This window comes from Zonotrichia leucophrys, chromosome 1 (assembly GCF_028769735.1).
Source record: "Zonotrichia leucophrys gambelii isolate GWCS_2022_RI chromosome 1, RI_Zleu_2.0, whole genome shotgun sequence".
NCBI classification, from domain to species: Eukaryota; Metazoa; Chordata; class Aves; order Passeriformes; family Passerellidae; genus Zonotrichia; species Zonotrichia leucophrys.
The window spans coordinates 16818854-16843265 of NC_088169.1; the positions used below are offsets into that span (position 1 = coordinate 16818854).

Consider the following 24412-nt stretch of genomic DNA (forward strand, 5'->3'; position numbering starts at 1 on the left):
TATCAGTGCTGTCATTCACAAGCTGAGACAAAACAAATTGTTGCATTGTACTGTCCCTGCTCTGTGTCTCTTTTTTCTTCCCTGGAAGCTTGTTGCATTGTATTCTGTCATTTTGGGCCTACCTTTCATCCTGTTTATGCTGTTTGGGGAAAAATAATGGCAAAACCAGGGCAGAATCAGTAATGATGGGATCAAAAGTCAGGTTGTTAAATTTGTACCTAATTTGTAGAGCTGGGCTTTGCTGGGCTTATTGACAGATTCATCACCAGCACATCTAAGTTCATTCAGGTAACTCAAGTTGATGCTGTTTTGATAGTTTGAGTTACCTTGTTGCTCTCTTCCTTGTCTTCCTTCCTTCCAAATTATCAACAAAGTATAGGAGTTTTTTTGTAGGGGTTTGTCTGGTTTAGGTTTTTTTGCTAGTGTGGTTGCAGTGACAATTCTTGTTGAAGGATGAGACCAGAAGCTGGCTTTTCACAGTTCTTGGTTTCTGGGGACTAACTGAAAAGATCTTCCAGGAGTCTTCCTTCTGTTTTGCCTGTAACCCCACAAGTCCCACATACTCTCTGCCCCATCTTAGCTCATAGAATTTGATTTTTTTGGAAGTGATGAGTATGATCTTGGTTAGTAGTGGGTTTTGATGGATCTTGAATATTTTCAGTGGTGGCTTCTAGGGGCTGGCTTGCCTGCCTCTTGAAAGTGTGGCAGACTGGGCATGGGGGTGAAGGACTGAGGGACTGCAGGTGCTGCAGTGCTGCCTGGGGAGGTCACTGGGAGAGGAATGCTTTTTTTTCTTTCATCTGTTTCTGTCTTACATTGCTTGGGAGTCTCCATTTTGCCTTTCAGTCCTGTGTAAGGTAGGCTAAAAATTTTCACAAAGACAGAGACTTCTTATTTCTTTTGTTATATTGGTAACAGAAACTAAAATCTAGAAAGAAGAAAGTTTCAAGCTGTAGTGTCCATGTCTTGCCAAGGTGGATGTTGTAAGTTTCCAAGTGTGATGTTGCTTTTTAGATAGCAGAATATTGACTTATACCTGATTTTGTATCATAGCTACATATCAATTAGTATCTCACAACTACCTCATGACCAGTCATCCAAACACAGATAGGAAGAGGTGGAATGTATTACAGATAGTTATGCTTTTGTATGGCTCTGTTGTTCAATTGAGACATAAGGACATAAATTTTTATAATCCTTGGCAGTAAGCTGTTTTGAAAAAATTGCTAATCTTTTCCACTTCCTTTGCCAGTTGTCAAAACTATCATGATAATAACTGACTGTATTAAAGAAGGTTAGTTTTATAGTTAAAACTCCAGGCTAGAACTCAGCAGATATGTTTCCATTACTTCTCCTGTGGAATGCTCACATGGATTTAGGGTAAGTTGCTAAACCTCTTTGCCTCTTTTTTTTTTGTCTGTACGTGACAGAAGGACCAATTTTCTTTTATATTCTCAGAAAAACATTGGGTTTATATATTAGCAGGGCATAGGAACAATACTACAGTACAAATAGAATAATTTATCTCTTGAAAGAAAATCTGATTTAAAAAGTGAGCTACTTTTTTTTACTGGCCTAATTGGCACCTTCACCTCAGGTGGCAATTCTGTGTTCACAGAATGCACAGCAGTGAGCCCCTACCTTCCTTTGTGTAATTTCCCATCAGTTGTTTGAAGTCTTGTCTTGTAGTTTCTGTTCTGTGGCACTAACCGAATGGGAGATTTATAATGTTTAAATATTACAAATCTGAACCTTTTTTTTCCCCTGCTTTCCATAAAAACATGGAGTGAAACTGTCACTGCTGATTATTTGAGGGAATTTTACTAATTAGAATTGCATGAGAATTCAGGCTTTTGAGCTGTCATCTGTTCCATCCCCTTCCCAAGTACTGGAGGTTTCAGTAGGTTCAGATTTCACAGTTGTCTTAAATATGTTACTTATTCTGGCAAGAGATCTTGATGATAACATTCTGGGGTCAATCTTGCAGTTCTACCTGTGTGTGGGAAATTTTTCTGTTTCTGCAAGCAGAATTTGGCCCTTATGTGAGGTGTAACCTTTTGGGTCCTTATCATGCAAATGGGCTCAGTTGATTGCAGTGGATCTGCTTGTTTCAGCGAGGGACTGAGTTGTGGCCGTGCATCTCCAGGTTGTGAGTTCCAAAATACAGGATTTGAGGTTTCTGTTATATTAAATGCAAAGTTCCCAGGTGTTGGGATTCTCACAGAACCGTTTGAGGGAGGAAAGAAAGAATGTTTTGAAAGAGAAGTATTTGGAAGCATGAAAGCTGTGAGCTGCATGAAGGGCTAGGTACCTATAGCCCACACAAATGTGGCAGTATCACTGGAGCTCTGTGAACTCTGGAAGTGCTGCTTAGTTGCTGACATTTCTATGGTAAAGTGTATCTGTGTAGTGTGACCTCTGTTCTTCAGTTATTCAGGGTGTCTGTAGAGGTTTTGGCTCTAAACAAGATATTTGGGAAGGAAAGACATGCAATGCATCCCATTCCTGAAACTGGAATGGCGGATATTTCTGTAGATGAGCAACATGACACAAATGCTTGATTTTGCTTGTGCAAATGAGAGAGCCTTTGTGATGCAAAGCAGCATCCTCAAAAGGCAAATGTGCTTTTTTGGTTGTAAATATCCCGGCTAAATACTGCAGTAATTGCAAGCAGAGCTTGGCATTTTTCCTCTCTATTCTCTTCATCGTTATATTTTAACAAGTTCTCATGAGACTATTAAAGTGTCTTAGTTTTTGGAACATGTGGCCTAGTGGGGATAACTCTGTCTACAGATGCAGTGGGTTGGCTGCTTGATTTTGCATGTCTTTTCATTTCCCCCAGATCCTGTGACCCAGTGTAACCTTTGGTCTGCCTCTGAAGGCCGGGGTGAGGGAAGTATGAGCAGGTGACTGATGATCACTGTCAGTACAGCCTGCAGACAATATGGGAATTACTTTAGCAGTCTCCCACTCCCTTGTGCTCCCCCCATCCTCTCTTAAATCAACAAATGCAAATAGCAGCTTCCTCATTTGCTGCTATCTCTGGGATGCTGCCCAGGCAGCATGGGCTTTGTTGCAGTCCTGCCTATTAAAAAAAAAACAGCTTCAGCCCTAGGCAGAAGGAAAAATACCAAGTGGGACCTGATTCCCCCCATCCCCTTAATGGTTAATGCTGCTCATATTTGGTCCTTTGGCATATGCAGGTAGGAAGATGCTGAGATAAGGTAGTGCTTGATGTGTGTGGTTCAAGAGGGCAGCAGGAAGTGGCTGGAGCTGTTTGCATTGTTACTCTTTGTCTGGTAAATGTCCTTCTGGAAGGGAGTAGGGATTGCCCAGTGTCCAAAACTCATACCTGTGCTCCTAGAACCTGTTGACTTGAAAGTAGTGTGTATTTAACAACAGCTATGTCTTTACTGTGGGAGACTAGAAATGCATTTGCTGGATTTCACCATAGGCAGAAGCACAAAGAATTTGTTAAACAACATTTCTTTCCGAGGTCATGATTGTTTTGTTCTATGCATAGTTGTGTGGCCCAAATAAATCAAATAGCTGCATTCATATTGCTTTAAGTATAATATGTAGTATTGCATTGTACAGCATACAGTTGATATTGTTTTGCTTTCCAGACACACAGCTTAACGTGAGTTGCCATTCAGCAGTTCAGGAACATAAGAGTAATGCTGTGCCAGCATTTGGTTAAAATTCTGTTCATCTTACTTTGTCATCGCATATGAAAAGATGTTTTGGCATACATAAATAAAAGGAAAGTGGTCACTTTGTACATCCAGAAGGTGGTCCTTCTCAGATACCTCAGGATATCAGGTCTGCATTTGATGTATTAGGATTGCAACCAGCCATAATGAAGAGATTTCTTCTGAAGTGCCATTAGGGAATATTAGATTAGTAACTGAATCAAGCAAATAGCAATGTATGTAAATGCTCCTACTGCTTTAGAAATGTGTGTCAGTAGTACTTGTATTTTATAAGAAATCTGTGTGCAGTGTGTATTTAATCTTAGTGAATTTGAAAATAGTGACATTTTCTATTGCAAATACTTAATAACAGTTAACTCCTGAATAAAGATACAGGGTTAAAGGAACAGTTGTAAAGCAAGGTGCTGGAAATGTTAAGTTGAATATGATTCATAGAGCTTGACATTAAAATTGTTACTCAATCTTTAAATATTTTATTTTCTCAATCTCTTATTTCAAAAGTATCTTTATGTTTTATTTTTTGTTTTACTTGCTTACCAGAAAGCTTCAACATACAAATATTTTCAGGGAAGAAGGTTCCAATTTCACAAAAATCCAGAATTAACAGCCCCCTATGCTCCATTTCCAGTATGAATTAGTGCTTTGAGTCAGGTACTGATAGCCTACACAGTCAAAGCCTGCTTTAACTCTAACTTGCAATACTTCTCTAACTTATGTCACATTAAGTTTATGGTTTTTAAGGCTGGGTGAATCACATGAATTTCATGATCAGCAAGATGCAAAAGGCTGTGATAGGGGCAGTCTGACACTAGAAAGCTGTCTGATTTTAGTGTAAAGGTTTCAAATTACTTCAAATATGTTGTGTGTTTCTTTCCCATACCTCTCAGCAAAGGTGGTTTGATGTCAAAAAATTCCCCTGTTTCATCTTCTACTTACCTGTCCTGCAATTTCTACATCTGCCTTGCCTGCCAGCAGTTGGGCCAACAGAATGGAGTATTTGTCAGCCACAGGGGCTTAATATTTGCTTTTTGTTGGCCACAGGTGCTGCTGTAGCAGGTTCATTGAGGGTATATCCTCATGTTCTGTTTGGCATCCTTTTGGTGCTCTAATCTGTCCTTTGGGAAGGGAATTGTTAAAATAAAACCATCATTATTTGAGAGGAGAGTGAGTTGGGTGGAAAAGACCTGTTCACTAGGAAGTTTTAATGTAATGAAATCTGGTTACATCTTAGAGCGTCACACAAGATTATAATGCTATCACAGCATCTGCATATTGGAACATATCCAAGTGGATATCTGTTGGGATCCCATATTGAATTGGAGAGATTAACCCATCTCATGGGAGAAAACCACTTCAGTGTTAAGAATGAAGAAAAATGATACTTTATGTTTGAGTTTTGGAATTCTGTCTTCAAAATGGCACCAGGCAGAAAAATCTGGGTATGGTTATGTGAGCTTAACTTTCTAAACCAGCATCTCAGACAAATACTCATTAAAGACATTTTGCCTGTCATCAGTTTCTTCTTGTCACTGGGATGATTTTCTTTGCTGCTCAAAGTTGTTTTGTAGCTCCCTAGAAGTAGTTTGCATGTCTTGTAGTTGTGGAAGCTGCTCTTAGTGGAAAAGGGATGTATTGTAAGCTGTATAATTTGTGAAGTATTTTTGAAGGCCTTCTTGATGAATGGCACTTTATAAATACTGTAATTAAATTATGGGAAGCATTTATAAGGTGAGTGGATTAATTCTTGGGGTTTTTTCCCAATTTTTATTTGAATGTTTTTCTCTTAGGAAAGTCCCTGTAAAAGAATGGGTACAAAGAGTTCTGTCTTTGGCGTCAATGAAGTTCTGTAGTTTCATGCCAACTACTTAAGTTCAAAGTAAAAAGTATATTCATTTTACAATGTAAATTGTGTAGTACACTTTTATTTTTTTAAGCCTTTGTTAGAAAAGTTGCTTTCCATTGTTCATTTTGAGGTTTTCCCCCCCTTCCCTTTTGTTTTTGTTTTTCCTCAGTTTCCATTACAAAGAGCAGTGCAAAAATCCAATCTTCCCCTTCCAAAGTGACCCGGCGTTCAATGCAGTCTCCACAGAAATCTGCTCCAGTTCCAGCGCAGCGGGGCAGGAAACCAGGTCGGGGCAAACCCCCTGGACAGTCTGCAGTTCCCAAGAAGGGCAGGTCTCCTAAAAATATCCCCCTGACAAAAAGCACCTCTCATACTGAAAATCTTAAAACAAGGAAAAAAAGTTTAAAACCTGGAAAAAAGGTTAGTCCTTATCTACTACTTTATTTTATATTGCAGAATTTTGCAGTGAGATTTTTTTATTATTATCACTTAATTTTCTATCTTCTCTTCAGCCTTCAGGGCTTTACTATTTTCAGCAACTGATTGCAAGAAAAAGTTTAGAATAGCTCTTCTGGAATATTTTAGTATAAAATCCTGTGGATTATTTTATTCCCAAACAAGATTACTGTTGTATTTATGGGTGAGTAATCGGTGTTGAAAAATGCTATTCTGAAGTAGAGAAACAGGGAAGCATTTAAGCTTTTTAGTTTGGGTTAGTTTGTTACTGAACCATATATATAGCTTGCATTTTTTGTTTTTTTTTTTTTTTTTCAGGTTTAGAAATACAGAATTAAAAACAGTGGGGACTTTATTGTGTAATTTAAGCTTTTTAAGCATACAGCTGGATTTGCCAAATGTACCTTGTGGATACTCCCTAATCCTGGAGCTTCTACTAGCATGAAGCAGGAAGCTTCTTTTTCTCCAGATGTGGGCCTAATTCTGTCCTGGTCTGAAAGGCATGATGCCTTTCTCCCTGCCCAGCTGAGTCAGACCTGCAGGGTTGGCAGCTGCCTCCAGCTTCAGCTCTGCTGGAGCTCTGCTCAGGCACACACTGCAGCTCTGCTCAGGCACACACTGCAGCTCTCTGCTCAGGCACACACTGCAGCTCTGCTCAGGCACACACTGCAGCTCTGCTCAGGCACACACTGCAGCTCTCTGCTCAGGCACACACTGCAGCTCTGCTCAGGCACACAGCTCTGCTCTGGCACACACTGCAGCTCTGCTCAGGCACACACTGCAGCTCTGCTCAGGCACACACTGCAGCTCTCTGCTCAGGCACACAGCTCTGCTCAGGCACACACTGCAGCTCTGCTCAGGCACACACTGCAGCTCTCTGCTCAGGCACACAGCTCTGCTCAGGCACACACTGCAGCTCTGCTCAGGCACACACTGCAGCTCTGCTCAGGCACACACTGGAGCTCTGTGCTCAGGCACACACTGCAGCTCTGCTCAGGCACACACTGCAGCTCTGCTCAGGCACACAGCTCTGCTCAGGCACACACTGCAGCTCTCTGCTCAGGTGCACACTGGAACTGCTGTCCCCTCACCCCACTGCCACTGCCAGCAACACTGGCAGATTAACAATCTCCAAGTGAGCCAGTTCAGGGAGCTCAGCTGGTAGACAGCTAGCACAGCATCCATCCCTCCTACTTCCTTCTTTGTCTGCTCCAGCCCAAAAAAAGCACAAATGCTACAGCTGTTGCAAGGAAGAATAGGATCACAGCAGGGCAGACTTAGGGCAATTTGAATTGCCATGGAAGTGCAGTCTATTTTCTGAGGCTTGCTCAGGCACAGCAGGCTGTCCAAGAAGAGTAGCAATCCTGCAATGTCTTTCCTCAGGCAGTTTGAGTCTCTCCTTGTGCTCCTTCCTGCTTTGCATTAGCACTAGTGAGGAGGTGGGGGGCAGTGCTTTTTCCTGGTGTTTTTTTGGGGTTTTTTTTGTGTTCATTCCCCTTTCCTCCAAACAAGAATCTAAGAGTAGAAGTCTTGGGGCTTTTCTCCTCCAGTTTATAACACTGTGGGCTGTGGGATCTGTTCCTAATGATGCTTGGGAAGAGGTGGAATAATGGCAAGGGGGGGATTCTCCTTTCCAGTGACTGTGCTGATCTGTGTGAAGTGCTAGTGAAGTAACATTACTAGAGCATAGCTGGAAGCTCTAGTATGAAACTGGAAGCAGCACTTCATTGAAATGATGATCACAAGGTAAAAAAATATTTTGGGGACCATAAATTGAAAGCTGAGCACTCTTCTCTGCTGCCTGCCCCTTGCAGTCAGACATCCAAACTGATGGAATTGGTCTCCAGTTTTGTTTCTCTCTTATTTGGTGTATAAAAATGCACAGTGACAGGGATTAAAGAGGAGAAAGGAGCTCCTATCCAGGCTTAGCTGGTGGGTGGGGTGCTCTTTGTAAGTCTGGACAGGGCTTTAAAGGACACCATTGAACACAGGACTGTCATACCTTAAGGTCTTACTGAGGTGTTGCAGGATGTGCACTTGCATGTAAGGATTTTGTCCTTTAGCTCTCATTAAAAAGAAATGGAGAGGCTTTGTCTATGTTTTGAAGCAGTAGATGGAGGCACCTTGCCTTTAGAAGAGGCCCTGCCCTGAAAGTGTCTGCTTGGAGCATTTGACACCTGGTTTGTGTGAAGTGCTTGCAGGTACTGTTTGGGGAATGGGTGTTAGTGCTGACATACCCTGTGCTGAGGCAGCAAGTCTGAGGTACCTCTATGCACTCCTGATTTCATTTGTGGGACCAGGCAACAGAGAGGTTTTGCAAAATCTAGGTTTGATACATCTAACTTGAGATTTTTACTTTGTTAACTTTAGCATTAAAAACTTGAAAAATTAGCTCCTTTTGAGAACTCACAGAAGGCTGTTATTGCTTTGGTAAGTGGTTAAATTGCCAAGATGTTAGACATATGTGCAAACTTTTCTTTGGACTGTTACACCTGTTAGCATAAGGGTAAAGAGAGGAAATGGGGCTTTGTGGGAGTTCTGCAGACAGGGTGTGTCTGACATGAAGTGCAGCCATACAGCCTGTACACCTCACAGAATGTATGCAAATATGCAAGTGGTGTGTGCCTAGAGGCTTGAAAGTGGTTTTTTTTCTTCCATCCACCCATCCCCCCCCACACTGATGCAAAAAAAAAAATCCCTCTCCAGATGTTGCACTAAATGGTTGTGCTTCAAGTGTGAGCTGGCTGTTTGGTGTTTTTAGGGACATGGGTATATGCCTGTCTCTCTGCAGAGTTGTTTGAATTTCTTTGCCCTTTTAGGTTTGTTATGTTGCAGTATTTATCATTTTGCAGATACTAACTTTTATTATACAGCTAGAAATGTTGAGCTGTTGCATCATTTTCCTCCTTTATTTAAATTTTTTCTAAGCTCTGTAAGTATGAGATGCATGTTGGATTTTGTTTTTCATTTGTTTCTCACAGCTTGTACTGTATGTTTTTACTCTTCCATAATAAAGAAGGAACCTCTGTACATCTCTTTTTTTATTATATTTTAAAAGTGCACTTTGCATAACAATGCAAAGAATTCCTTTCAGAATTTCTTGAGAAAACCTCTTGGTCTGAGTGTGGCTACCAGCCCTAAATTCAACTCCACAAAAAAGAGGTTTTGAGCATGAGGGTGTTGTCCTGGTGGTATGAGCTGTGAGCCCTGCTCTCTGCAGGCAGACAGAGCTGGTGCCCTCCCAGCTGCCAGGGGCCAGCCAGACAAAGCCAGTGTGCCCAGCCCTGCTGGGATTGTGGCCTGTCTCATGAAACAACACTGCCCATCATGGGGGGCTGCAAAATGAGAGCCTCAGCTGAGCAAGCATAATGTGCTATATTCCCTTCAGAGGGAGAAGGTAGGAAACAGCCAGCTAGTCTCACCATGTGTGCATTGGTGTGGAGAGTGGATGGTTCCTCTTAGTTTAGTGTTTGTATTTTGTTTTCATTCCTGTATTTTCCCCCATTTCCCTCATCTTTTCCCTCAATTTGACCAATATCAATACAAAAAATGGGTATTTTTTTAGCATGGTAAAAGAAAACTGCCCCACTGCAAGAATCCCTGCTAGAGGGGGCCTTGAGGAATATTGCACTTCAGATCAAAACCTCAGTCTTCCCAAGTGCATTTTCTTTCTCAGTATTAAGGATGGAGATTTTTCTGTCACCCAGTGTTAAGATAAATGCTCAGTTCCTGACAAGTACATCACTGCTTGGTTCTGTGCTACCTCATTCACCAGGCAGTGCCAAGCCTGGGCAGTCTATTCCTTATGTTCATGGTGATTCCACCCAGTGCCACATTGTCAAGTACTTTCCCCAGCCAAACCTATCTTCTCTGGAATGTAAGTGGCACAGAATTTTTTTAAAGTGCCCTGGATTTCAGAAGAAAGTTTATTTCTTCTTTCTAAGTGTTGTGAAGAAGTTAAACACTGCTTCTTTTAGGAAGGTGTATATTCTGATTGCTTTCTACATGGTTTTCAATACATTACTTGAAAAATAGGGTGCTTCTACCAGTGTAGAGAATGAATACTGCTAAATGGAAGAGGGCTTAGCCTTCCTTAGCTGCAGTTTTACTTCAATATATATCAGTTTTAATGGTAAATGCTTACCACATTGCCAAAGTCTCTGCTGCATTCAGCAGTGTCAAGACCTTGGGTGATCTCTTACATTCCTAATTTTTGCTAGGTAAGAGAGTCAAAAAGTAATCTGTTCTCATGTAGGAATAAGTGGTGAAGGGAAAAGTGGTAAACTCCAGTTTATTATTTCTTATATTTCGATGTATTTTTATAGCATGTCAAAACACATCACCGATCTCCTCTGTGGTGACAGTGACAGGACCTGAGGGAATGGCCTGAAGCTGTGTCAGGAGAGGGTTAGGTTGGATATCAGGGAAAGGTTCTTCACCCAGAGAGTGGTTGGGCACTGGAACAGGCTCCCCAGGGAAGTGGGCACAACACCAGGCCTGACAGAGCTTGAGAAGTGTTTGGATGCTCTCAGCACAAGGTGACTCTTAGGGTGTCCTGAGCAGGGCCAGGAGTTGACTCAATGCTCCTTTTGGGTCCCTTCCAACTCAGGATATTCTGTGATTCTGTGATATGTCTTCCATGTGCACATTTCTAAACCCAGTCCAAATCAAATTACAACAAAATCCTCTTTTCCTCAGGTGGAGAAGAACTAATGCACATGGACTAATCTGTAAATTGCTGTGCTCTGAACTCTGGTTATCTGTTGTATGATAAGCTGCAAAGAAGTTTGGTTTGGGAAAGGAAAGGGTGTTGGCAGCCAGCATGACTGGATTGTAACTGCAGGCTGGTTTGATATCTTGCATGAAGCACCTGAAAATTCCTGGAAGTGGTTACTTGAGAATTTCAACCCCTTTGAAACAAGCTGAGGAAAAATACAGGTGCATTGTAATGCTGATGCCTAGATGTGAGTTAGGTTTTTAATGGCAGTACATACACAGCCCAGCTAACTTACCTGAGCTGTGATAAACCCAGCTGGAAGGGCATGGACAGGAAAATACCCCGAAATATCTCTTCCTAAGGTTTTTAGAAGAGTCATGAAGTAGTATATAAATTCTTTCTTTTCCCACTTTTTAGGCAAAGGTGGGTTCTTTTCTAAGTCATTTGTCTTCCACTGCCTTACTAAAGTAGCTGTAACTGCAAACTGACAGTTTCTGGTCTTCCTTTCCTGAACTTTCCCTTCTCTGCTGTGTGTGGTACTTTTCTAATAAGGAATCACACACATTCATTAAGATGGTAACTGATAGCAGGAAGGTTGTGCAGACTCCTTAAAAAACATTAAATATTTTGACTCTGGGTTTTTTTTTTTTTTTTCTCTTAACAGAAAAAAACCTTGCCTGAACAACTGACTCCTACATCTCTTTCTCCTCAGTCATCTCCTGAGGGGGAAAATGGAACTGCACAGACACTTAAAGATGGAATCAGTTTGTCTGGTGCAACTGCAGCAGTTATATCCACAGGTAAAAAACAAAGAAGTGTGTGAAATGGCTTCCATGTCAAGCAGTTTCATTTTCATGAAGAATGTGCCGCAAACTAACTTATTACTGTAAATCATTATCCAGCTGCCTTGTTTTTGAAAGATATTTGTAGAAGCCAGAGTTACTTTTCAGAACTGGTATTTTGATGCCCACATTATAGCAATCAGTGCTGGGGCACAGGGACTTTGATAGATCTGCTAGACCTGGCAGTTTGTTCCTGTGTGAAGAAGGAAACTGTACAGTTCTTTGATGTCTGTCCTACTCCTTAATGTATGAAATGGGAATAGATGTAGCTAAAAGCCCATATGATATTCTGATCCCATGCAAGCTGTACTGTAATGTTACAAAATGGAGATTTTATCTTTATATAACCTTACGTGAAAGGAACCAACTCTGTTAAAACCCAGTAATGGCAATCAGAAGAAATACATTCCTCTTTCCTCATGTTTGATGTTTTTTTAGCCTCTAAATGTAATGAAATGTGTCTTGAAAAGGATTGGCAGAAAAGAAATAAGCCAGTAGATGAACTAACCCATTGAGGAACTGGTAACCCTATAGTGAAACAATTCATATATTGTCAGCCAAAATCTCAGAATTTTATAAAAACTCCATAAATTGCCATCATTTTGCTTGTGGTGCTTTCTTACATTCAAAATCTGTTTTTACAATAGAAGTTGTCAGGCTCTTCTCATGCCCAGTTTCAGTCAGGGATGAGTGGAAAACAAGTACCTTTTTCCTAGGAAAATAAACCTTTTGCAAGGCAGTTGTTGCTGAGCCCAGACAGAAAATGCCATACTATTACTCTTGGTTTGTAGCTTTGATTATTTGTACAAATAGATTTCCTTCAGTTTGTAGATATCAGAGAGTAAACAGATATGCACGAAGACATTACATCATTAAAACTCTTGTAGAAATACTTTATTTATGCTTAGAGTTTTTATCTAAAATCAAATTAAAGTTCAGAAAATATGTCACTTCTTTGTGTGATAGAATGTTTAGATTGCTCAATCACCACAGAGGCACATATTTTCATTAAGTTGTAATAATGTCTTGGGTGCATTCATGGTCATGTGGCAGCTAGGATGAACAAGAAAAAAAAATTATCATTTACATGTTTCCCATGTTCTTCTGCCTTGGCAATTGTTTTGGAAGTCAGTTTCACATTGTCTCTTTAAAAAGTAGTTACAAAAGTACTATATGATTGTTTGTGCTACACTTTAAATGACCTTAGTGTTTGTAAAGAAGTGTTTATTTAGCAGACAAGCTACATTGCAGTGTGGAAATCCTGTGAGTGGTTCAAGGCTTCTGAAGCTACAGGCCTTTGGTAGCCACTCTGTGTGATGTGTATGTTAGTGCCAGTGGGTGCTGCAGAATCAGCATCAGTGGCAGGTATATAACACAGGGTTCTCTTTGGTGCAGCTTCTCAAATAGGAAACAAATTAGGCAGTAACTTGGTAAGGCCTGCTTTGTAGAATTGTGACTTGGTAGTTTGGAGTACGTGCCAGTAATTTGTATTTTACTGGAACTAGTGTATGAGCAGAGATTAGTCAAAACACAAGCACACATCATGCCAGCTTTGTTACATTAGTGAGGTAGGAGAGGGCTTCAGAAAGCAGGAAAAAAGTGAGTTTAGAATTCAGTCAGGAGAACCTTGGTAGAAGAGCACTTTCTGCATGCTCTGAAAAATTGAGTTGGCCAGTATAACTTTTCTGCAGGATTAAAACTAAAATGACAATTTGCAGTTCTAACTTGAAACCGTGTCTTGGTTCCTTGGCAGTAACTATGGCTTGTACCTTTTCAGTGTGTGTGTATGTGAACAAACATGGAAATTCTGGGCCTCACCTGGATAAGAAGAAGGTTCAGCAGCTTCCAGACCATTTTGGACCAGGTCCTGTAAATGTGGTCCTTCAGCAGGCTGTACAGGCTTGTGTGGATTGTGCCTATCAAGCCAAAACAGTCTTTGGATTTCTGAAATCTGGCCATCACGGAGGGGAAATGATAACTGGTATGTGAAGATGCTCTGTTTCTTTGTTTCTTTACTTGTTGAACTTGAGGTGGGGCAGAAGAACTGAAGCAGTTGCTATGAATTTATATCACTTTTGTAGTTGTGTAAACACAGGTGTGAACATTGATGATGTATGATTCATCTTACTCTGAGTTCAGAGTGATTTGAATAATTCTTTAAATTTAAATTAAAATATAGCAATAGTAGTGTTTAAATTACAAATGCACAATACATTTAGTTTCTTACACTTAAGCAGAGCTTGGCTACCTCATTTAGCAGCTGTAGCCAAACATTTATCAAGTAAACTCACTACAAGTGAGATAAGCAGCTTTATTAGTTCAAGTCATTCGCATAATCTTATCCATGCACGACATTGGTGATCTTAAACCAAGTGGGTGACAAGTCTCAAACTAATCTGTTTAGCTTCCAGGCAAGTGATTCCACATGTTAAAGTTGCTGCTGCTTCCCTTGCCCCATTCCCCAGAACTGCAGCAGTATCTCAGGTCACTCTTCATCCACCTATGTCACCTGTTATGGAATAGGTTTATTTCTATTACATATTGATGGCAGGTTTGTAGGTAAATTATCTCTGTGTCTCAATCTGAATAGCTGCTGCTTGACATTTTTGCCTTCTAGACTAGGAAATATTCTGTGTATAACAGTTAGCACATCAATTCATAAATCCATCAGTGATGGTAAAAGATCTGGCATTACTTTAATCTCTTTACATTAAACCAGATGTGAAAGATGATTAGTGGAATAGAGAATCAGTTAAGTACTCATAAAGATGTTGCTGTCTAACTGGATTTAAAGAGCAGCACCCCAACCTGTGTGTGGCAGAACTACAGTGAGCCTTGTTCAGGATCCCCCTGAGTTTGGGCACAAAATGGATGCTGCTTCTCTGCTGTGTAGTAGAGGTTTAATGGTGTCATATATATGTGGTTTTGAAACTGGTACTGCTTTATTTTTTCAATATATATGAACATTTCTTATATTATTAATACCTTGTTGTACCTGTTTCAGACAAGTCAGTTTTCTGGAGTAAAATGCCCTGAGATGTTCATTGCCAGTATTCTCTTGGTGATTGTTTATCAACAAAGGCCAAATCCCAGGCCAGTGGCATCTCTGGGCTGTGACTGAGTAACTGAAAATAGTAATTTCAAACAGGAGAGAGAAATTTCAGATTCCTTATGTAGCTGTGGCTTGTTTGCATTCAAAACTTCTGTACAGAAAGGATTTACTGTTGTGCACCTGGCTTCACCCCAAGGCCTATATTGTGGATTTGAGGAACCTGGTGATGTGGACTGCTCTGGAGTCCTGGTCTGGCTGATAGTAAAGCCACAAGCTCCCAGTGGGTTTCTAATGTTCTTGAGCTCTTGCTTCTCCTTGACTTGTCAAACAGGTAGCTGAGAAGTGGCTGAGCAAACACTCTTTGTCATTTTATCAAAAAATTGTGTGTGATAAGTTTTGTGAAGCATAAAATATGACTTGGATTAATGTAGCACATTACATCTAGCTGTGCACATGAATAGTAAGGAAGAAGAGGGAAGCAGCAGTATAATAAACTAAGGAAATACAGTTGTAGCCTTTTTGTTTTAAAGTGGGTTTGGAGAGTGGCTTGTTCAGAATTTGATTGGGGTTTTTTTTAAACTGCCAAGAAAAAAAATGTTGTGGCAGAGAATAAGCAAAGGAATATAAGTCTTTTGTGAATTGATGCTTTTATAGAAAGTATTATACCTTCCATAGGAAGAAACTGTGTGCTGATGAGACCATGGATAAAATAATCTTGCTAGAATACATGGAATAATTAGTGGGTTCTTTTGGTTCAGCTACCAAGGAAAATAATTGTTTTGAATAACATTAAATTTAGGATTTTTCCATCTTTTCTTTCTCAAACAAAAGCACAAACTATTTTATTTTTGCTTAATGCATAAGCTTTCAATTCAGGCAAATAAAACAGAAAGGAAATGAAAGGCTTGATTAGCAAGCCCACTAATGGTGTTGGTGTCAGCCCCTTTTTTCTCTCTGTAGCACAGAGACTATGGTGTTTGGTGGGATGAAAAAGATTGAGGCTCAGATAAATTTTCTCAAGCAGCAAATTAAAATCGGACTCTAGGATGAATGTCATCATTATCAGAAAAACACATTTCTCTGATTGTTTTGTTCTCAGTCTTTTTCCCAGCTTGAACCTGGTATGTGAAACATACTTAAAGAATGGAAAGTGAAGAAATGAGTACCACACTTCATCCTGAGGGCTGGGGTTGCACATGCAGGCTCCAGTCCCTGTTTATAAATCGTTAATATTGAGGTTATTGCACCTCAGAGATGCTCCTTTTTATTTTTCCCCCTAGCATTTATCTGGGAAGTAAGATGCTTATGTTAATTCCAAACAGAGTAGACATTTGAGCCTGTGGATCTGGATCCCACACCCTTGGTTGAAGTTTGTATGGGTGCCCTCAGGTGTTCAGAGTCTGGGGGAGCTGTGTTGCACTGAATGTTATTTGTGGATTTTTCTCATTAAATATTTTGCTGGGGCAGTCACAACTCCTCAGCTGTTTCTAGCTTTATCCTCTTGACAACTCCTGAGTAACATTGTTCTTTTCAATGTTTTTTTTCAAAATGAGAAATTAAGGGGTATAGATAGAATAAGTTATTTCCCCAAAGGCTGTATAGGCAGATCCATGAGGCTATTATAGAACATTTTAAATTTCTACTGTAGCTGACTACTACCTTGCAGTTAATTTGTCAGGAGGTCAAGCTATGGTAGGACTCACAGCCCATTTGCTCTCCAGACCTGGTTAGATTCCAAACAAAAATTTGCCTTTGGAGACTCCTTCCCCAAACAGGATGTAGAGGACCTTGTGTCTGAGCTACATGAGGGACTGTTAACCATTAGCATTTCATTTGGACATTGGTGCCTGGAAAAAACCTAATAGGCCATGGAAACACTTCAGTCTTGTAGTACTGACTCTTAAACTTCAAGCACTTGCACGTCAGTCTGCCATGAAAGCAGGTGGGAGAGGCAGCACGTTGTTGTTGGTGCTGACTGGTTAACTCACATTAACTAATCAGAAGCTTCCTTACATCAACAGTGTAAGTAATTGACATTCAGATTTCCTAAAGAAGCCTAAAATATGCTAGACTTAGGCATTTTCCTTGATTTTGTGTATATTATCTGTCTCTTTTGTAACACAATATGGAAATATTCCTGAATTCAGATCTGCGAGTTAAGGAGTAAAGGCTTTCAGGCTTTTTTGTTTTTTTGGGTTTTTTTTAAGCATCTGCCACCAACAAAATGTGATCCTTTAAAGCTCTGCTTATCATTTGGAAACTTATGTTAACAACAGAAAGCTGCATGACAGGCTGAAAACCAAAAAGACAAATTGATGCATAAAGCTGGTGTTTATTGCCACTTCTTTTCAGCCCTAAGCTTAAGTTGCAAGTTTGTTCCTGCTTTGTTCTAAAGTCTTCCTAATCTCAAGTAACTAAAGTTTCAGCTGATGTAATGGCAATTATTTATCCATGTATCTGGAGTATTGATTCTTTTCCAAACCTTACTAATTTTCACAAGAAAGAAACATATCCTCAGCTGCCACACTGTTTGAGGACAAGGAAAGAGATCAACAAGGAAAAGATACAGGCACATGTCCAGGCTCTTTGTAATCACTCAGTTTAAAAGACAGCAGATCCATTTGTGGCTGCTGTGGTATCTCTGCCACCTAACTCCTGTTGAAATAAATGGGTGCTTGACCACTGTAGTGTTGACAGCAGGATAGATTTCTCTAGGGATAAAATAGCAAATGGCAAAACAATTTCTGAGTCAGAATTTCAATGGTAATGGATGCCAGCACCTTACCACAAGTATTCTCCATTCAGTTGGAAACTGAGGAAAAAAATAATAAAATTGTTTGTTTCATTTCTTTAGGGGATTTTTTGGCTTTTGGTTTTGGTTTTTTTTTTTTACTAACTGTTTGGGCTTTTTGTTGATTTTTTTTTTTTTAGTATTGTGGGGTCTTTTTTTTAGTAAGTATTGTAAAGGGTCTTCCTTGTGCTATCTCCTGTAAATAGGTGGTGGAGAGCTTGCTGCTTTAAAGGTGATGGAAATTACACATAAAGTTTCAGTGGTGAGGGAGTAGTTGTAAGTTTTATTATACAGGTGTGAATCCAAAATTATTTTAAAATAAGTTCCCACAGAGCAAATTTAAATTGACGTGGATCCCATGGAAGGTGAGCTCAGTCCTTTGGATAGAAATTTTTTAAACTATCAGAATGTTTGTTTACTCCTCTCATGTCTTGCATGGTTTAAATCAAGTCTGGATGTCTTTTCCTTTAAGTTAATGATGGTGTTTTACTATACTTCATGATGCTTGGGGGGTGTTTGACATAATCTTCTTATTCACAGCTTCCTTTGATGGGGAAAAGCATGCCATCAATCTTCCTTCTGTAAACAGTGCATCGTTTGTCCTGCGCTTCTTGGAGAAGCTGTGCCACAGTCTGCAGTGTGATAATCTCTTCAGCAGCCAGCCCTTCAGCCCTTACATGGGATGTGCCCACAGTCCTATGGAGTATGATAGGAATAAGCCAGGTACTGTTAATCACTTGTTATTTTCAAGTGCTGATATTTCTGAGAAATGTGGGGACTTTAGGAAATGCAACTTTTTAGTCTTTCTGTGACATGAATTGTTTAAAATTTATACACTTCAGTTCTTAGTGAATTAGTTCCAGTGTGGAAGTGCTTTCACAGTAATGAATAGGTCATACCACATGTGCAGAAATAATTTTGTTCAGCAAAGTTCTCCTTGTAGGCAAGCCAGAAAACATATGTACTTTACCAGTGTGATACTGCTAAAAAGACAAGCTCAAAACTTCACATTTCATTTGTTAAATTTATGTTCAGCTCATAAACTGAATTTACCAAAAGATGCTTGCTGTCTGGAAGAAGGCACTTCCCCTGAAAGGGAGTTCAACACAAGTACAAAGTCTTTTCTTTCTCTTTTTACCTTACTTAGGAGTGGCTGAAAGATTTTTACATTCTACTACTATGTACAGTCCAGTGATCTAGTAGAAAAACTTGTGAAATTGTGTGCTCGTGAAAATTTTGTGTGAATCCAATACCTTTGCTGCACCAGGAATGCAGAGTAAATGGGAGATGCAGTTACTTGCCCAAGATCTCCCAACAGGTCGTTTGTAGGACCTGGTATTACAAGTCCCAGGTGAAGCCAGGAGTCACAGCTGAGATAGCTTTGTTCTCAAGACAATTTCACAAGATTTATATTGGGAACGAATCTTCCTCAGAGCTCTTTGATAGCTGAGTCTGTGTTCTGGGTACTACTGTAGAATTTTTTTCCTCTTTCCAATGCAGAAATTATGTTTATAATTCTATCTATTCTATGAAAGTTCTTAGTTTTAACTGATCAGGAAGGTAGACAGGGTCAAGGTTATTCAGCTTTGAAATTTTGTATTGAAGTGACTGAGTCTATGTGACACAAGAAATGGAACTCTAACCTGGTGAATGGCTGATGTCTGTCAGCTTCTGTCTCTGGACTTAGCCCATGAGCAGCTTTATGCTAGAGTAACAAGTAGTGACTTTTCCTCTTCACAGCCAAAGAAGAAATACCTGAGAACAGGAGTGCTAAGCGATACCCTCAGGACTCTCCACCATATACTGCTCCTCTTTCCCCTAAGCTTCCCAGAAATGATGCTCATCCATCTGAAGGTAATTACATTATGTCAGAATTATATATGAGGATTATTTATGGGTTCAGTATTTCCAGTCAAAAAGGACTGAGTACAACATATGTATCTGGTTTGTCTCTAGCCTTTGACAGGTCTGGGTGGAAGTATGTTAATTATTGATCACTGGCACTTTGCACTTAAAGAAGATCTACTGCAAGTTCCAGCAGTGCTTCTCCTCAACCCACAGCCTTTTCTGTGAAGGGGCTCAGGCAAACGGGTGACAGATGAAGCCTCCTGCTCCATGTAGGGCTACTGAGCAGAAAACCAATTGCCTTGAAATGGGTTAGGAGATAAATTGGAAGCAGCTCTTAACTCCAGGCTGGGTTCATTAAGTGAGTAAGGGTGCAGCTAGATGATACAATTCAGCTGAGTTTATGTCTAGTTAGCTGCCAGTGGAAGCTGTGCTGCTCCTGCTTTCCTTGCCTCCTTGTCCCTGCGCAGAGTCCTAGCCCACCCCCTGCTCTTTTTCCCTGGCTGGGTAGTGAGCTGAAGCAGTGACCAAAAGGACAGAAAACATTCTGGTGAAATCTTGTTTTACTTCTCTGGAGTGACTCTCTGTGGACTTGGATGAGCACAGGAAGGATTGAGTGGAAGGCAGCCATGGCCAGGGGGGCAGTGTGGCCCCCCTATGACAGCTCACTCTTAGGCTGGTGTAGTTCACAGATGAAATAACACTTCTTCCTGTGCTGCAGCTCAGCTGCAGCAACTGAGCACATGTCTAGTCCTAGTCTGCCTCAGATGTGAAGTAAAGCATCTAGGTTTAAATATCAGTGAGAGAGACACAGTGAAATGGTTGAGTATTTGCTATTTAACTGGTTAAGACATGGTAAGTTGATGATACTGACTTATCCCATCTGATACATACTTTCCTTGCAGTAAGATACTTGCACATCATTTCCAAGGGCTTTTTTGAAGTATAATGGGGATTAGTAATTTTTTCCTCCTTTTTTTCTTTCTTTTTGTTTGTGACCTTGAAATGATTTTGTATCTATTGGCATGAGCAGAGGCAGGATATCTCTTTTGTGCATATTAAAAAGCCATAAGACTACAGTTAAAGCAGAAAAGGATGTAAAATTAAAATGTTCCAAATGATAACTTATTTAAAATTACATGTCTTATTATTTTGTATATATATAACATATTCACATCTTGATATTTCCTGTAGCTGTTATTATACACAGTTCTGCATTGATTATTGACTTCCGTGTCTTCACAAAAGACGTTCTGGTTTAATTCCAGAGATACATTATATATCTGAGTTATATTTTTGGTATTAACATAAGTGTGGAGCACTTAATAATGCTCAAATGAAGTTGTTTCATTTGGAGCAAAACAAATGCTTAAGCAGAGCTGCAGTATCTTGTGAGAAATCTTACTCAAGTAAACATGAGTACACATTCTGCTTTTTATTCCTTGTTTGCTAGCAGATCTTCTACAGATGGAGTCAGGGTACCCTTTAAAATATTTTTTAAGATCACTAGTTCATTTTAAAATGCAGTTACTTGAATAAAAAGTAATTAAAGCAAGTGTTTTTCCATAGTTTCAGAGGTTTGAATTTGTACTCTGTGTATTTTAACAGGCAAAGTGTTCTCTAGCATTGTGTGTTTCCCATTAGGACAATGTCCTCTGCTGAAAATCTGGAGGCAATTTTGTAGCGGTCAGTCATGGGTTGGTTAACAAGAAAGATCTGCCCCTAAAAAGTTCTGGTTCCATTGAGACACAGTTGTCTTAAAATAGTTGTTTTGAAATATCATTTGAAGGCAAAATGGAGTAATTGTGGGAAAGTCTTTCAAACAGCTCGTTTTCCTTCTGATCTGCTCAGGGATGTGCTTTGCAGGTTTTGCTGCCTTTCTTGCTCACTAACAGTTTCTTTTTAAAGTTACGAAAGATAAAGAAGGAGGGAGTGGGGAATAACTCAGACTCCCTTCCCCTGAAAACAGTGTGTTCCTACTACTGTGTCCAATTACATCATTTTGTTATGTGTGAGACAGAACAACTGGCTTCTAATTCCCAGAAGAGCCTCAAGAAAACAAAACATCCAGTTCCTGCTAGGGCTTCAGTGCCTAAACAGTCTGCTGTCTTCCCACATTTGAAACTGAAGGCCTCTTACTGGCCTTTCATTATTCTGCCCAGAGGTCAGGCATGCTGCAGTGGAACCTCCCATCTCCTTCCATAGCCCTGGGATTTATTCACAGCTGCTCAAAATGCCGAGGTAGGCGAACTGAGTCACTCCATGGATTGCAATGCTCCATTTCCTAGATGCCAGTTTGGCTGCACTTTGTTTGTAGAGAAGCTGGCTGGATTGGAAAGTGGATTGGATACTACAGCTACTGAACAGAAAACTTCACCTAAAAAGTGAGGGAAATATGCCACCTTTTCCACCTTGTATATATGAGTTTAGAATTCACAGTAAGGTAAATTCAAATGCTGATATCTTGGAGGAAAAAAGCAGAATTGATCTTTCCCAAACCTGGTATTTCCTTCAGGATATATGACATCAGAGAGAAATCTGGGATATACCTGGAATGAATACAATTAAGTTCTTTTGCAATACAGTAATTTTAAAATATTTTTTTTCTACAGAAATCTTGACAAAGATAATCTAAACCAATTATTAAGAAACCCAAAAAACCAACCTATATTTGGATTCCTGCTAGTTTACCATCAAAACTTAAAAAATGTTTTTTTTTATTGTGTTACATGGAATTGGCTGGTACATGCTTTAATACTCCAGTTGAAACTCTCTGCTGGGGAATGTTGCTTCCATTGTTCCATCTTACCTTTCAAGATTTCTGAAATCTGAATGCACAGATTCAGTCAATTAAACCTTATGCTCCTTTCTACAGCTTTGCTGTAACAGTTTAAGGTATCACCTCTGCCTTTTGGCTGTGAACTGAGATGTGGTTTCATTGTCTACCAGCTCTAATTTTCCCTTGGTTGGCAACCTTTTAATTTTATGGTGTTCATCATTGACTCCATCTCTTAAAGTCTCTCTGAAATTCTATGGAATTATACCTTTTGTTTTTAATCTTGGTAAGTTACTGTAAGTACTTCTGAGAAATATGAAGTCTTTTGTTTTCTTGTTTGTTTTCTTTAAATACCTCAGTAGCTTCTTCTTTGCTTTTGTGATTTGGGTCTGACAAACTAGAAAGTTTTGCAGCGGTTATTTTGAAAGTTACTTGTATGAAAGAGAAGGACTTGTATCCATAAAAGCTTTTTTATTCCATAACTGTCAAATTTAGTAAAAGATGTCACATCACCTTGCAGATAAGGTGTCCAGGAAGGCTGGACAGGAAGATGCAGGAGCAGGCTGTCCTCCCATGCTGAAGGATAAGCTTGCACAGAAGAAGACTGTCCTGGCTGAACAGAAAAGTTTGGCTGGAACTCAGGGAAAAAAAGGACTTTGGAAGAAGCGGCATGAAAACCAAAAGGACTACAAAGATGATATTAGGTTATTTGGGGCAAAAATTAGAAAGGTTAAAGCCCAAATAGAACTTAATGTGACTACTGCCATAAAAGACAGGAAAATTTTTGTCTCATTTTTCTCAGCAGTTAGGGAGGGCTAAGGAGAATCTCAAGCCTTTATTGGATGTGGGGAGTGGGGAAAAAAGTGATGAAATTTTAGGAAGGCTGTTTGAAGTACTTTATGCCTTGTTTTCCTCTGGCTTCAGTACTAAGATCTGTTGTTCTCCATGCATCCTGAGCTGGAAGGTAGGGATGGGAAGCAGACTGAAGCCCCCAGAATCCAAGGGAAAATGGTCACCACTTGTGCACAAGTCTCTAGGACCATATAGAATCTGCCCAGGAGTATTGAGGGAGCTGATGGAAGTGCTCACCTCCGTTCACTCACCTTACTGTGCTCTACAGTTGTGTGCAAGGAGGTTACTGGGAGGCAGGAATTCAAATCTTCTCCCAGCTAACACTTCTCCCAAGCGATAGGACAAGAGGCCTCAAGTTGCACACGAAGAAGTTCAAATTGGGTGTTAGGAAAAGTTTCTTCACTAAAGTCTTGACAAGCATTGGAACAGGCTGCCCAGGGTTGAGTCACCATCCCTGGGAGTATTTAAAAGACAAGTGGCTTAGTGGTGAACACAGTGGTCCTGGGTTAACAATGGTCATCGTGGCTTTTTCCAGCCAAAAGGATTCTGTGGTTCCATTCTGTGATTCTGTGGTCTTGCCTTACTGAATTCACTAAGCAGGGAGCTGGCCCTCTGAGAGCCTTTAACTCCCTTTCAGGGTTATGGAGTATGAAAGTCAAAATACACATAATAGTTCTTCACTGTACTACACTTGAAACAGGATTCAGAAAGAGAACCTGAGAGAAAAACCTCAAGCAAGAGGTTCAGAAGAGAACCTCAAGCAAGTTGAAAGCATGCTTGAGAAGGTCACTGGGTTCTTTAGAAAAATGCTCTTCCTTTGATTTTAATATTTGCTCAATAAATTCTTGAAAGTTTTCATATAAGAAGAGTAGTAAAAAGGCTTATTTCAGGAGCTTCTTTTGCAGAACATACCAGTTCTTATTCCAAAGAATATGCTGCCTCACTAGCATATGTTTTATAACTTCAGTAGAGTTATTTTCAAGATGGTAGTGTGGGGCTTACACTTCTGTGAACCTGTTAGCTATATTTTTCCAGCTCTTAACTCTCCTGCCAAAGCAGCATTTGTTTCATACAGATTTGTACATCGTGCTTCCAAGTTCTTTCTTGTGCTAGATACTGGTCTGATGCAAACAGAGGGGAGTATCTATGATTGCTAGAGAATGGAGTGGTGTTGCTGTTGATTTGGGGATTTTTCCCTCACACAGCATGCTTCTCTCAAACAGACCTGAATTGGGCTGAATGGGAGTGGAATTTTCAGTAATCAAGCAAACCTGGCTCCTGTCTCATGGCCCAGGGAAAGGGGACATGCTGAACTCCATTCAAGTGGCTGAGAATCAGTATTGACAGACTTTAAAAAGTTCACAAGTCTTCTGAGTGGATGTTGTTTTTGTTTTATTCACTGAAAAGACATAAGAACTAGAATATTGTTATACTCCCCCCACCCCCCCTGCCCCGAGACTTCACTATTTTTATTTTACTTGCTCTGTGGGTTCTGGGTTCAGTAATTTACCTGAATCTTTAGCTT

General features: G+C 40.0%; 1 protein-coding gene across 6 annotated transcripts in view; it reads left to right on the forward strand.

Moving 5' to 3' along the window:
* The window catches only part of SCML2 (Scm polycomb group protein like 2), a 73434-nt gene that overhangs the window by 43351 nt on the left and 5671 nt on the right, over positions 1-24412 (forward strand). For all 6 annotated transcript variants that reach the window (XM_064707816.1, XM_064707849.1, XM_064707841.1 and 3 more), the window contains 5 exons: positions 5726-5976; positions 11394-11529; positions 13349-13552; positions 17955-18137; positions 19155-19268. In XM_064707816.1, coding sequence (XP_064563886.1) covers positions 5726-5976; positions 11394-11529; positions 13349-13552; positions 17955-18137; positions 19155-19268 — 888 coding nt within the window. The remainder of the gene's footprint in view (positions 1-5725; positions 5977-11393; positions 11530-13348; positions 13553-17954; positions 18138-19154; positions 19269-24412) is intronic.